This window comes from Sus scrofa, chromosome 8 (assembly GCF_000003025.6).
Source record: "Sus scrofa isolate TJ Tabasco breed Duroc chromosome 8, Sscrofa11.1, whole genome shotgun sequence".
Lineage (NCBI taxonomy): Eukaryota > Metazoa > Chordata > Mammalia > Artiodactyla > Suidae > Sus > Sus scrofa.
Window position 1 is genome coordinate 75,812,233 of NC_010450.4, and position 13,201 is coordinate 75,825,433.

Here is a 13,201-nt window from a genome sequence, read left to right on the forward strand (position 1 = left end):
TATATATATATATATAAATAATCAGCCGTATTTCTATACACTAGCAATGAACAATCCAAAAGTGAAATTAAGAAAATTCCATTTATAGTAGCATCCAAAAGAATTTCAAATACTTAAAGAATAAATTTAACTATGTATAAGACCTATACACTGAAAACTTTAAAAAAATTGGAGATTTTTGTTTGTTTGTTTGGCTGTTTAGGGCCATACCTGTGGCATATGGAGGTTCCCAGGCTAGGGGTCAAACTGGGCTGCAGCTGCCAGCCTATACCACAGCCACAGCAATGCCGGATCCAAGCTGCATCTGTGACCTATGCCACAGCTCACGGCAACACCAGATCCTTAACCCACCGAATGAGGCCAGGGATCCAACCCGCATCCTCATGGATACTAGTTGGGTTCATTACTGCTAAGCCACGATGGGAACTCTCAAAACATTTTTGAAAGAAATTGAAGAATACCTAAATAATGGAAATAAATGGAAAGATATCCCATACTCATGAATTGGATGACTTAGTATTGTTAAGAGAGCAACATTCCCCAAACTGATCTACAGATTCAGTGAAATATCTATCAACATTCCAACTTCTTTCTTCAGAGAAGTGAACAAGTTGTTCCTAAAATTCATATAGAATTGCACTGGGACCTTGAATAGTAAAAACAATCTTTAAAAAGAAGAACAAAATTAGAAGCCTCACGCTTCCAATTTTGAAACTTACCACCAAGCTAAAGTCATCAAAATTTGTGTCTTGGCAGGAGAAGGAAAGGAATATAGATCAATGGAATAGAGTGGAGAGTCCAGAAATCACACATTTGTAGTCAACTGATTTTTGACAAAGGTGCCTAGACCACTCAATGGGGGAAATGAGTCTTTTCAACAAATGATGTCTAGGCCACTGGATATGTACTTGTAAGAGAACAAAGGTGAATCCTTATCTCACTCCATACACAAACATTAACTCAAAACAGATTAGGGAGGTCCCTTCATGGTGCAGTGGAAATCCGACTAGAATCCACGAGGATTCGGGTTTGATCCCTGGCCTTGTTCAACGGGTCAGGGATCTGGTGTTGCCGTGAGCTGTGGTGTAGCTTGCAGGCTTGGCTTGGATCCTGCGGTTGCTGTGGCTGTGGTGTATGTAGGCTGGCAGCTGTAGCTCTGGTTCAACCCCTTGCCTGGGAACTTCCATATGCTGTGGGTATGGCCCTAAAAAGAAAAAAACAAACAAAACAGATTAATAACCTACATATGAGCAGTAAAACTATAAAAACCCTAGGAGAAAAACATAAGGGTAAATCTTCATGACCTCGGATTTGGCCATAGATTCCTAGATATGACACAAGAAACACAGGCAAAAAAGGAAAAATAGATAACTTGAACTTCATCCAATGAAAAACTTGTGCAAAGAGCAGTACCAGGAGAGTAAAAGGAACGGGAAAAGTATTTTTAGTTATACATCTGATTAGGATGTAGTATCCAGAACATAGAAGGAACCCCTCCAACTCAAGGAGAATCCAATTCAAAAATTGTCAAAGGAATCGAATAGACAGTTCTTCAAAGAAGATAAACACATGGCCAATTTCTACAGGAAAACACGTTCTCTGTTATTCGTCACTAGGAAAATGCAAATCAAAACCACAATGAGGGAGTTCTCCTGTGGCATGGTGGGTTAGGGATGCGGTGATGTCACTGCAAGTGGCTTGGGTTGTATGAAGATCCCTGGCCCAGGAACTTCACATACCACAGACTTGGTCCCCCTGCTCCCCTTCACATCAACCAGGATGGCTAGACTCAAAAAATCAGGTAATAACAAGTGTTGGTGAGAATGTGGAAAAATCAGAATTCTCATCCTTTGCTGGTGGGAATTTAAAATGGCATAGCTGCTGTGAAAACAGCTAGCATTCCTCATTACACATTACCATATGACCCAGCAAATCTTCTCCTAGGTATGCACCTAAGAGAACTGAAAACATCTGTCTACACAACAACTGCACATGAGTGTTCACAGCAGCATTATTCATAATAGCCAAAAGTGGAAACAGTTTTCTTGTGGCACAGTGGGTTATGGATCTGGTGTTGTCACTGACACAGTGTGGACTGCTGCCATGGCTTGGGTTCAGTCCCTGGCCTGGGAATTTTCATATGCCACGGGTGTGGCCAAAAAAAAAAAAAAAAAAAGTAAAAACAACCCAAATATCCATCAACTTATGAAGGGATCAACCAGTTGCAATATATCCGGATCGTGGAATATTATTTAGCCATAAAAAGGAACGAAGTTCTCCTATAGATGGTACAATAGAGATGAACCTGGAAAACATTATTCTGAGTGATAGAAGCCAGACTCAGAACATCACATATCATAGGGTTCCATTTATGTGAAATGTTCAAAATGGATAAATCCATAGAGACAGAGAGCAAGCTGGAAGATGCCCAGAGCTAGGGTGGCGGGGAGGGACGAGGAGCTTAATAGGTATGGAGTCACTTTGGAGGACAATAAAAAAACTTCTGGAATTAGACAGTGGTGATATTTGCACAACCTTTGAAACATACTAAATGCCATTGAATTGTACACTTTAAAATGGTTAAAATGGGGAGTTCCCGTCGTGGCGCAATGGTTAACGAATCTGACTAGGAACCATGAGGTTGCGGGTTCGGTCCCTGCCCTTGCTCAGTGGGTTAACGATCCGGCGTTGCCGTGAGCTGTGGTGTAGGTTGCAGACGCGGCTCGGATCCCGCGTTGCTGTGGCTCTGGCGTAGGCCGGTGGCTACAGCTCCGATTCAACCCCTAGCCTGGGAACCTCCATATGCCGCGGGAGCGGCCCAAGAAATAGCAACAACAACAACAATAATGCCGAGGGAGCGGCCCAAGAAATAGCAACAACAATAACAACAACAACAACAACAACAACAACAAAAAATGGTTAAAATGTTGACTGTTATATTACATGATTTTTACCTCAATTAAAAAAACAAAACAAAACTGGGGAGTTCCTGTCATGGCTCAGCGGAAACAAATCCTACTAGTTATTTATGAGGATGAGGGTTTGATCCCTGGCCTCAATCAGGGGTTCGGTGATCTGGCATTGCCATGAGCTGTGCTGTAGGTCACAGACGTGGCTCGGATCCCACGTTGCTGTGGCTGTGGTGTAGGCCAGCAACTGTAGCTCCAATTCGACCCCTAGCCTGGGAACTTCCACATGCCTTTAAAAGACAAACAAACAGGAGTTCCCGTCGTGGCGCAGTGGTTAACAAATCCGACTAGGAACCATGAGGTTGCGGGTTCAGTCCCTGCCCTTGCTCAGTGGGTTAACGATCCGGCGTTGCCGTGAGCTGTGGTGTAGGTTGCAGACGCGGCTCGGATCCCGCGTTGCTGTGGCTCTGGTGTAGGCCGGTGGCTACAGCTCCGATTAGACCCCTAGCCTGGGAACCTCCATATGCCGAGGGATGGGCCCAAAGAAATAGCAAAAAAAGACAAAAAAAAAAAAAAAAAAGAAGACAAACAAACAAAAACTGATTGCACCTTTGAAGAGTTAGCAGCAGACCTGGTAATGGTGTCTGGTTCTGTATCCTGTTTCTTGGGGAGTCAAGGCCCTGAAATGGTTCTGAGGTGTCAACAACTAATCATTCTCAAATGCCTGTGCCCAGGTTCTGACAGCTTTGACTCAAGCTGAGACTTAATTGCGTGAGGTTTTCGACAACTGGGCTGACCGCATCCCTCCTGGATGAAGATGATGCTGCTGCTCCCTGGGATGGGGGCGGCCAGAGGCCAGGAGGAGCTTAAGGTTGACAGGCCATCACCATCTGTGTTCAAGAGAAGCTGGCAGGGCTGTATGCATTACTAATGTGCTGAAAAGGATGGTCAGGGCCCTGCAGCCAACCCTGAGGCTTCCGGAAATGGGGACTGATTAATGGCAGGCCATTCTAAACGAGGATCTCTCCTTTGCACCTCTTAACGCCTCAGCAATGGGGCTTAATGATCCCTTGTGTTCTGGGACTTTGAGGCCTGAGCTCAAATGTCTGCTTTCAGTGGCAAAGACCCTCATAAATCACTGATCATTATTCCCCCTTTTCTCTGTATTTGAACAATGCAGCCACAGCAGTTAATGAGAAGACAGACAGTGTCTCAGCACTTAAAGTAAATGACAGGCTCTCACCCACATACGAGAATCAGCACCAGGCAGTTGACAGCAGCAACATCCTGCTTTATTGTTAATTACTCGATTTTATTAACCTTCAGACGCTTGAATTGTTTTTAAAGATTTACCCATGGCAATTAACTACAGCCATTAGCTGTACTATTGCGTGCATTTGGCTTGAATATGCAATGAGGATTGCTGTTTCAGAGCAACAGCAGTGAAATCCTAGAGTCTGTGATGGAACAACAGAATGAATGACTCTTGACAGGCGGTTCGTCCTCCAAGGCCTCTTGCTGGCTTATAAATTTGGTGATTGCTGAGAATCATAAGGACCCAGCCTAGAGAAAGTGCTCAGAACACCCTTTAAATGGCTTCATTCACCTAAAAGAGGCTCCAACTCTTGAGACAGAATTAATGTTTAATGTGATTTGATGTGCTAGGTTTGGCAGAGAGAGAAGGGAGAGTTTTAACCTAAAGGCTTCTTTAAGTTTGCTGGAATTAGCATCTATGAGAGTGTTTCTCCTTAGTAGCCTGTGGCACCCAAGAGTGTGAGCTGCCCAGGAAAGCTCAAGAAAGCTTCAGGAATTCTCTGTGAAGTTTCTTAGTTTTTCCACCTATCATCATTGGCCTTTTATTTATCTCCTGTGAATTCTTTAAGTTCGATGCTCATGTTCTTTTGTGATATCCATATTTTTCTTAATTAGTAAGTGCTCTTACTTTTACCATGTAAAAATTTGATGTTTTTGTTTTTTCTTTTTCTTTTCTTTTTTGGCTGCCCCCACTCCTAGCATATGGAGTTTCTGGACCAGGGATCAGATCCGAGCTGTGCTGGGCCGGGAATTCAACTTGCACCCCAGAGCTCCAGAGACACTGCCAATCCTGTTGTGCCATAGTGGGAACTCCTGTTTTTTTTTTTTTTTTTTGCAGGGGTCGGGGGGGTTGACCATACCAGTAGCATGCAGAAGTTCCTGGGCCAGGAATTGAACCTGAGCCACAGCAGTGACAATGCTGAATCTTTAACCACTAGGCCGCCAGGGAACTCCTGGGGTATTTTAAGTAAGAATTTTACAGCTACTTTTATAAAGCGAATGATTCCTAGTTTTCTTGTTCAGTCTCCAATAGATTTTGGTGTCAGCATTATGGGTATATCATAGGTGAATTGGAGAGCTTCCTTTCTTTTCTTATGATCCAGAAGTAAACATACTATGAATCATATATGTTTTATACAGGTTTGAAGGCATTTGGTTTTAAAATAACTTTCACCAGTTTCATCCAAGATTTTAGGCCTACTTGGGTTTTCTAGATTTTTTTTTTTTTTTTTTTTGATCTTTTAGGGCCGCACTGGCGGCATGTGGAGGTTCCCAGGCTAGGGGTTGAATAGGATGTAGCTGCAGACCTACACCGCAGCCACAGCAACACGGGATCTGAGCGGCGTCTGCGACCTACCTCGCAGCTCATGGCAATGCCAGATTCTTAACCCACTGAGTGAGGCCAGGGATTGAACCTCGTCCTCATGGATGTTAGGTTCATTAACCACTGAGCCATGACAGGAACTCCCTCTTGATCATTTGTAAGTTTCCTAGATTAATCATTCATTTCATTCAAACTTTCAATATATTAGCCTTTAGCACAGATAATTGTTTTACTAATTTTAAAATCTTTTAAGTCTGTACTGATATCTCTTTATTAGTCCTAATTTGATTTGTTTATATTTACCCTTTGTTGCTTTATCAGATGTCAGATTATTTCTTTAATTAAAAAAATTCAGGAGTTCCCATCGTGGCGCAGTGGTTAACGAATCTGACTAGGAACCATGAGGTTGCGGGTTCGGTCCCTGCCCCTTGCTCAGTGGGTTAACGATCCGGGGTTGCCGTGAGCTGTGGTGTAGGTTGCAGATGCGGCTCGGATCCTGCGTTGCTGTGGCTCTGGCGTAGGCCGGTGGCTACAGCTCAGATTCGACCCCTAGCCTGGGAACCTCCATATGCCGCGGGAGCAGCCCAAGAAATAGCAACAACAACAACAAAAAACAAAAAAGACAAAAAACAAAAAAGACAAAAAAAAAAAAAATTCAGCTCTTGTATTTATTCATCAACTCAATGGTTTCAGTATTTTCAAATTCTCTAAGGTTATCTTTATTCTTTTCTTTCGTTTATGTTCCATACGTTTATTTTGTTGTTCTGTTTCTAACTTCCTGAAATGAAGTTTTTGAATAAAAAAGACTATTTAAACCTATAAAATTTCCTGACTGTAGATATGACTTTATCTTATACATTTAATAAAGTTTCCACTTTCAATATTTTGTAAATAGTCACATTTTGCTATTTCTTCTTTGACTGAATAACTATAACCTTTCTAAAAAAATTTGGGGTTTCTTCCCTAACATATGTTACTAATGTAATTTTATTGCCTTGTGGTGTAGGAACTTGGTCTACACAATGGGAAAATACAGTGATTTTTTTTTTTAATGATCTATGAATATGATCCATTTGAATTGCTCAAATTCTCACAGTCTTAATAGCTTTGTTGAATAGATTTTAGTATATGCCTTTTATTCTGGGGAGGCAGAGTCTCAAATGAAATAGTGCTCTTTTCTCTGAAATCCATCTTTCCTTTTCCAAGTTCATTGATGTTGCTTTTGTTCTACCCCTTCTATCACCTCTCAGTTGGACAACTCAATACTAAATTCAGAGCTGGTATTGCAGCCTCCAGTCTCGGCTACTCTATCCCTCCAAAATGCCACTAAAATACCTACCTCCTGTTTAAAAGGAGGGTTTTTGTTTTTTTGTCTTTTTAGGGCCACACCCAAGGCATATGGAGGTTCCCAGGCTAGGAGCTGAATCGGAGCTGTAGCTGCCGGCCTACGCCAGAGCCACAGCAACGCTAGATCCAAGCCTCGTCTGTGACCTACACCACAGCTCACGTCAATGCTGGATCCTTAACCCACTGAGCGAGGCCAGGGATCGAACCTGTGTCTTCATGGATACTAGCTGGGCTTGTCAACCACTGAGTCCTGATGGGAACTCCCTGTTTAAACTCGCTGCTTGTGGGAACTTTTCCTTGATGACACTCAGCTCATGACAATTTCTCCCCTCTATCTTTCTGGACTCATCCATCCCTATTTCCATCACTGCCCCGTCTCTATGCTTTAGCTACACTGAGCTACAAGCTCTTGCCCAAATTTCACCACACTCTTGCCTTTCCTTATTAATGTCATCTTTTCAGTTGCCCTTGTTTCTCATTCTAATTGTCCTTTACAACCCAAAATTGGACCAGTGTGTAAGTAGATCTCGAGATGTTTCTACAAATGTACTCCCCTCTCAAGTCAGATCTCCAGAGAGCCCCGTGCCCGGACTGCACTTTAGGAGAACTCAAGTACCTGATAGAAATGCTTTCACAGACTAGTATTTAGAATGTGAGTCCCAGAGTTCCCGTACTGGCTCAGCAGTAGCAAACCCAACTAGTATCCATGCGGGTGAGGGTTTGATCCCTGGCCTCGCTCAGTGTGTTAAAGATCTGGCATTGCCGTGAGCTGTGGTGTAGGTTGTAGATGAGATCAGATCCCGAGTTGCTGTGGCTGTGGCACAGGCTGGTGGCTGTTGCTCTGATTTGACCCCTAGCCTGGGAACTCTCATATGCTGCAGGTATGGCCATAAAAGAAAAAAAACAAAACAAAAAAACAACCCCAACCCCCCCCGAAAATGGTCACTAATTAACATTTTAAAATCAATGTTAATTTGAAGAACTTATCTATTATTAAATCTTTATCCATCATTTATTACACAGATGTGTATGTGGGTCAAAGTATGCCCAGCTTACAAAGAGTTGTGGGTGTGCTCTCCTGGGGAAACCCACAATTTGTGCTCAGTGGACACACTGAAGATTGATCTCACTATTGAAATAGATTTGGGCAGAGAAAGGAAGCAGGTGCACCAGTCTGAGGATGGGTACACGGTGTTTTTAGTCACTCCTCTTCCAGGAGGAGCTCTATGTTAGTGGATAACCTCCGATTGCCCAAAGCCTCCCCAAATCAGGCAGCCATGCAGCCAGGCAAAGCCTGCGACCCGCTCACTTACATTCCCATCGTGGTTTGGGCAAGACAGAGGCTTTCCTGCAGCCACAGCGGTGACTGTCTCCAGAATAGAGGACTCCTCGGCGTTGCTGCCAGGAGTTCGCTGAAGCACATCCATCAGGTTCGTGATGAAGAAGTTGTTCTGGAGCGCGGCCACCCCCTTCTCGGGCAGGATGGAGGTCTGGCGGCACACCGGACAGGAGAGGGTTAAGCTGTAGGCGGGGATGTAGTTCTGTAGGCACCTGTTGCGGGAGCAGAAGCAGGGCTGTCATTAACAGGGCTCGTGGGGTGGGTACCATCCAGGGTCTCCTGGACTACGTGGCTACTTCGCATAAACGTCCCTTGTGTGCTCCCTCACTAGGAAAAGATTGCTTCTCAACGCAACAGGTTAACTTCACATCGGACCTGTTAACTGAGCAGGCAAATGATTCTGCTCGAGGAATCATTGACTTCATGGAGTGTTTCCTGGAGCTTAGCCGCACAAACAAAGTGTAGTCCAGTTAAGCCTCTCCGGCCTCAAAGGGGAGCCTGGAAGAACCCCAGGATCGCAGGACGCACTCCAGGCTTAAGGAATCAGAGTCCTAGGCAATGTGTATGCACCTTTAAGGGTGAGAAGCCTTGGCCTAGACTCTCTAGTAAGACAGTCATGAACTTGTGCACTCTTGTACAAACTGGGAGAATCATGTCACCTTTCTTTGGGTTAGCATGCAGACTCTCCTTACACACAAAATCCTAAGGTCATCTCTGATGTTAAAAATGCATCAAAGTGGAAATGGGTTGTTTGAAACAGGGATGGGATGGAAGTGCTTGGGAGCTCAGTAGGTTAAGAATTTGATGTCGTCGCTACTGGGGCTTGGGTTTGATCCCTGGCCCCTGAACTTTCGCATGCAGTGGCACAGCCAAAGAAAACAAACACCAAAAAGAAATAGGGATGGGACATTTGGTCTCACTGACACGCTCTCTTCCTGCCTCTCGTGAAGAGCCATCAACTTAATTCATTTAATGAGCGAAACACATGGCTAATAATGACAGACGTACTGCTCGCTAAATTCAGAGTACAGTTGACTCTGGAACAGTGGGGAAGTTAGAGGTGCTGACCCTTTGACAGAAAATCCATGTACAACTCACAGCCAGTCCCCCGTTAACTGGCCCCTAAGCATCTGCAGATTGACCCAACCAGGGATGATGGTGCTGATCCTGTGGTCCCTACTATTGGAAAAAAATCCATATGTAAGTAAACCCGTGCAGTTCACACTCATGTTGTTTGAGGGTCTTCTGTACTTCTGATAATCTCATGACCCCTTTTAAGCATTTGTGGAGACACAGGAGGGATTTGGGCAGGCAAGGGCACAGCAAGAGTTCAAAACCAGACAATTCGGCACCAGAATATATGCTCAACATAACCATGCTGTACAATGTTCCCCAGTATCTCCGACAAGCAGAATCTGAAAACCTCTGATTTCACCCCATTTCTTCTATCTTGAAGATGGGGTAAGATATGAGGTTAACTGACCTTCCCAATGTCACACAAGCAGAGAGCACTGAGCCAAAGCTAGAGATGAAACAGTTTAGCAAGCTAAGGTCACTAGTGACATCTAAATCTAACAGACATGTTTCAACTGTCTAGAACTAGACTAGACTTCTCAGCGGCATTCATCAAGCCTGACCTCTGCCTCCCCACCCCTCCTTTTCTTTCTTTCTTTCTTCTTCTTTTTTTTTTGAATCTTTTTAGGGCTGCACCTGTGGCATGTATGGAGGTTCCCAGGCCAGGGAACTAATTGGAGCTGCAGCTTCCGGCCTAAGCCACAGCCACAGCAACGCCAGATCTGAGCCAGGTCTGCAACTTACACCACAGCTCATGGCAACAATGGATCTTTAACCCACTGAGCGGGGCCAGGGATCAAACCCTTGGCTTCATGGAAACTTGATCTTTCCTGGCGTATGACGCCATCCACCTGGTTCTCCTTCTGCCTGCTCTAACTTTTCTACTGAGTCAGTATAGTTTGGAGTTAATCAAGGCTTATTGTAAGCCCTCTTCTCTCTCTGGGATATTATATTTAGTACATAAAGTACCCCACTCCATGTTTATATTTCAGGTCTCCTCTGAGCCGCATATCTGTACACCAACTGCTCTCTTGACATCTCTTAGATGCCCTGCAGGTTCTAGAACTCCCCATGTCCAAAACCAAACCCATGATCTTCCTGCAAACTGTGTCTCCGCCTGTCTCAATGAACAGCACCTTGGTCATCTAAGCAATCCAGAACTAGGACTTGCTCCTTCTTTTTCTGTTTTACAGCCGCACCTGCAGCATATGGAAGTTCCCGGGCCAAGGGTCAAATTAGAGCTGCAGCTGCAGGCCTATGCCACAGCCACAGCAATGCTAGATCTAAGCCGAAGATCTGAGTCTGTTTTTCTTTATTAGAAGCAGATTATTTTATTTTATTTTGTTTTTTTCTTTTTATCACTGCACCTTCGGCATATGGAGGCTCCTCAGTCAGGGGTTGAATCGGAGCCACGTCTGTGACCTACACAGCAGCTTGCAGTAACGTGGGATCTTTAACCCACTGAGCGAGGCCAGGGATCAAACCGCATCCTCACAGAGACGATGTCGGGTCCTTAACCCACTGAGCCACGACAGAACTCCTGGAGCAGTTTGTAAACAGTAATTCCCTGATAGGCCTTCACAGTCCACGGCAACCCACCACCAATGCCTGGAAATTCTTAAATGTCTTTCCAGCGTGCCCAGGTCTCCGGCTCTGCATCACACCACTCTGGCTTAGATTTCCGAGTAGCCCTACCCCTGGTTCACCATCAGCCGCCTTGAACCTCCTCACCCTTCTCCTTATGGCAACCAGAGAGGCATCCCCCACACTCAAAGCTGACCCTATAAATCTCCTTCCTCCTCACAGCTAAGATGAAACGCTGCCACGGCTGCCTCCACTTACAGTGCAAGCAAGAACCTGCATGTGGTGATATGGATCATGAATGTCTGGGATCGGCACCTACATGTTTTCTGTCTTTTCCCCTCATTTGCTGCACATCTGCCACACAGGGCTTATTTCAATCCTTCCAAAGTCTCGTGGTCCCTGTCACGCTACACCTTTGCTAATAGATGACATTCTTTTCTTCTGCTCACTCCCCTATGCTAAATTAATTCTTTCTTTCTTTTCTTTTTCTTTTTTTCGCTTTTTTAGGGCTGCATATGGAAGTTCCCAGACTAGGAGGTTGAGTCAGAGCTGCAGCTGCCAGCCTACACCACAGTCACAGCAACGTCGGACCCAAGCTGCATCTGCGACCTACACCACAGCTCATGGCAACACCAGATGCCTGACCCACTGAGAGAGGCTAGGGATGGAACCTGTGTCCTCACGGATACTAGTCAGGTTTGTAACCCGCTGTGCCACAAGGGAAACTCCAATTCTGATTCGTTGTTGGGATTTCTGCCTAATCATCACTTCTTCAGGAACGCTTCCCTGATGACAGCCGATTCCCCTCTAATGGGGCCGCTTGTGTCCTTCTAATGTGTAGCCCTTGTCACTGCTTTAATTTCACATCAATCAGAGGGATTAGGTGGTTACTGACTGGCTCCTCCACTAGGCTGTAAGCGTCATGAGGCCAGGGGCTGTGTTTCTCTTCCAAGCCCCCCTGCTGGTGATATTTTGTCTTTTTTTTTTTTTTTTTTTTTTTTTTTTTGCTTCTCAGGGCCACACATGTGGCACATGGAAGCTCCCAGGCCAGGGACAGAATCGGAGCCACAGCCACCAGCCTACACCACAGCCACAGCAACTCAGGATCCAAGTTGTGTCTGTGACCTACACCACAGCTCACGGCAATGCTGGATCCTTAACCCACTGAGCAAAGCCAGGGATTGAACGCACAAGCCCATAGTTCCTAGTAGGATTCATTAAACACTGAGCCACAACGGGAACTCCCCAAATTTTCCTATTTTAAAGGAAATGGCCAGCACCTTCAGAAGAAAACAAGTTCAGGAGTTCTGGCTGTGGCCCAGTGGGTGAAGGACCTGGTGTTGCTGCAGCTGTGGCTCAGTTTTGATCCCTGGCCCAGGAACTTCCATATGCCTTGGATATGGCAGAAAAACAAAAGAAAGAAGTTCAATGCACACGATGCTAAAACAATGTCAACACATAGCATCCCACAGGGACTTGTTGCCATAGGATCTGGAAAATCTCCAGCACCAGCTATTGGATGGGGAGGGGAAGTGGGTTGGGCTAGACCTAATTGAGAGGGCAGTGGGAAACCCAAGGCAGCCCAGAAGTTCTGCTTCTCACCTGTCAGAGCCAGGAAATGGGGCCAAAAACAGGCCGACCAGGCACTGAACACTGGGGTACGGGGCAGCTCTGCCAAGCTCACGCTGAGTGGCTCTAGAGCACCAGGCTGTGCCGACTAGTGCACATCAAAGAATGATCTTACTACATGAGCCCGAGGATGCGCGGACAATTAGCTGGCGTTCATATTTTGGCTACAGCCCCTGAGTGACGAGTGAAAAATCACTCTCTATTTAGCATTTTGAGAATGTAAATTATACAGTACTTAAGGCAGGTGTAAAATGAATGAAGTATAAAGTATCAGGGTCTCATATACCACTTGAAACAAAAAACTGTACATACAAGCACACTCACACACCTCAAAACAAAGAAACACAACACTACAACCACAAGTAGCAAATCCACCTTCTCCAGCCATCCATCACCACCAAGGATGTGGTTATTCTGTTGCCTTTCAGACCTTCCAAAGTAAATCAACTCAAAGCACATTCAGACAGATAACAGATGTATGTTAAACTGGATGGTACATGTAATTAGCATTGATTTGAAGTCACTGGAGGAGTTCCTGCTGTGGTGCAGTGGGTTAAGGATCTGGAGTTGCCAGAGCTGTGGTGTAGGTTGCAGCTGAGGCTGGGATTCAATCCCTGGCCTGGGAATTTCCATATGCCCCAAGTGCAGCTGAAAAAAGGAAAAAAAAAAAAAAAAAGGGAA

The 13,201-nt window shown here is 45.0% G+C and overlaps 1 protein-coding gene across 21 annotated transcripts in view; it reads right to left on the minus strand.

Annotated features, from left to right (window-relative positions):
- Nucleotides 1–13,201, minus strand: part of TRIM2 (tripartite motif containing 2) — a 169,469-nt gene that overhangs the window by 41,889 nt on the left and 114,379 nt on the right. For all 21 annotated transcript variants that reach the window (XM_021101489.1, XM_021101488.1, XM_021101498.1 and 18 more), the window contains exon 3: nt 8,208–8,445. In XM_021101489.1, the coding sequence (XP_020957148.1) occupies nt 8,208–8,445 (238 nt within the window). The remainder of the gene's footprint in view (nt 1–8,207; nt 8,446–13,201) is intronic.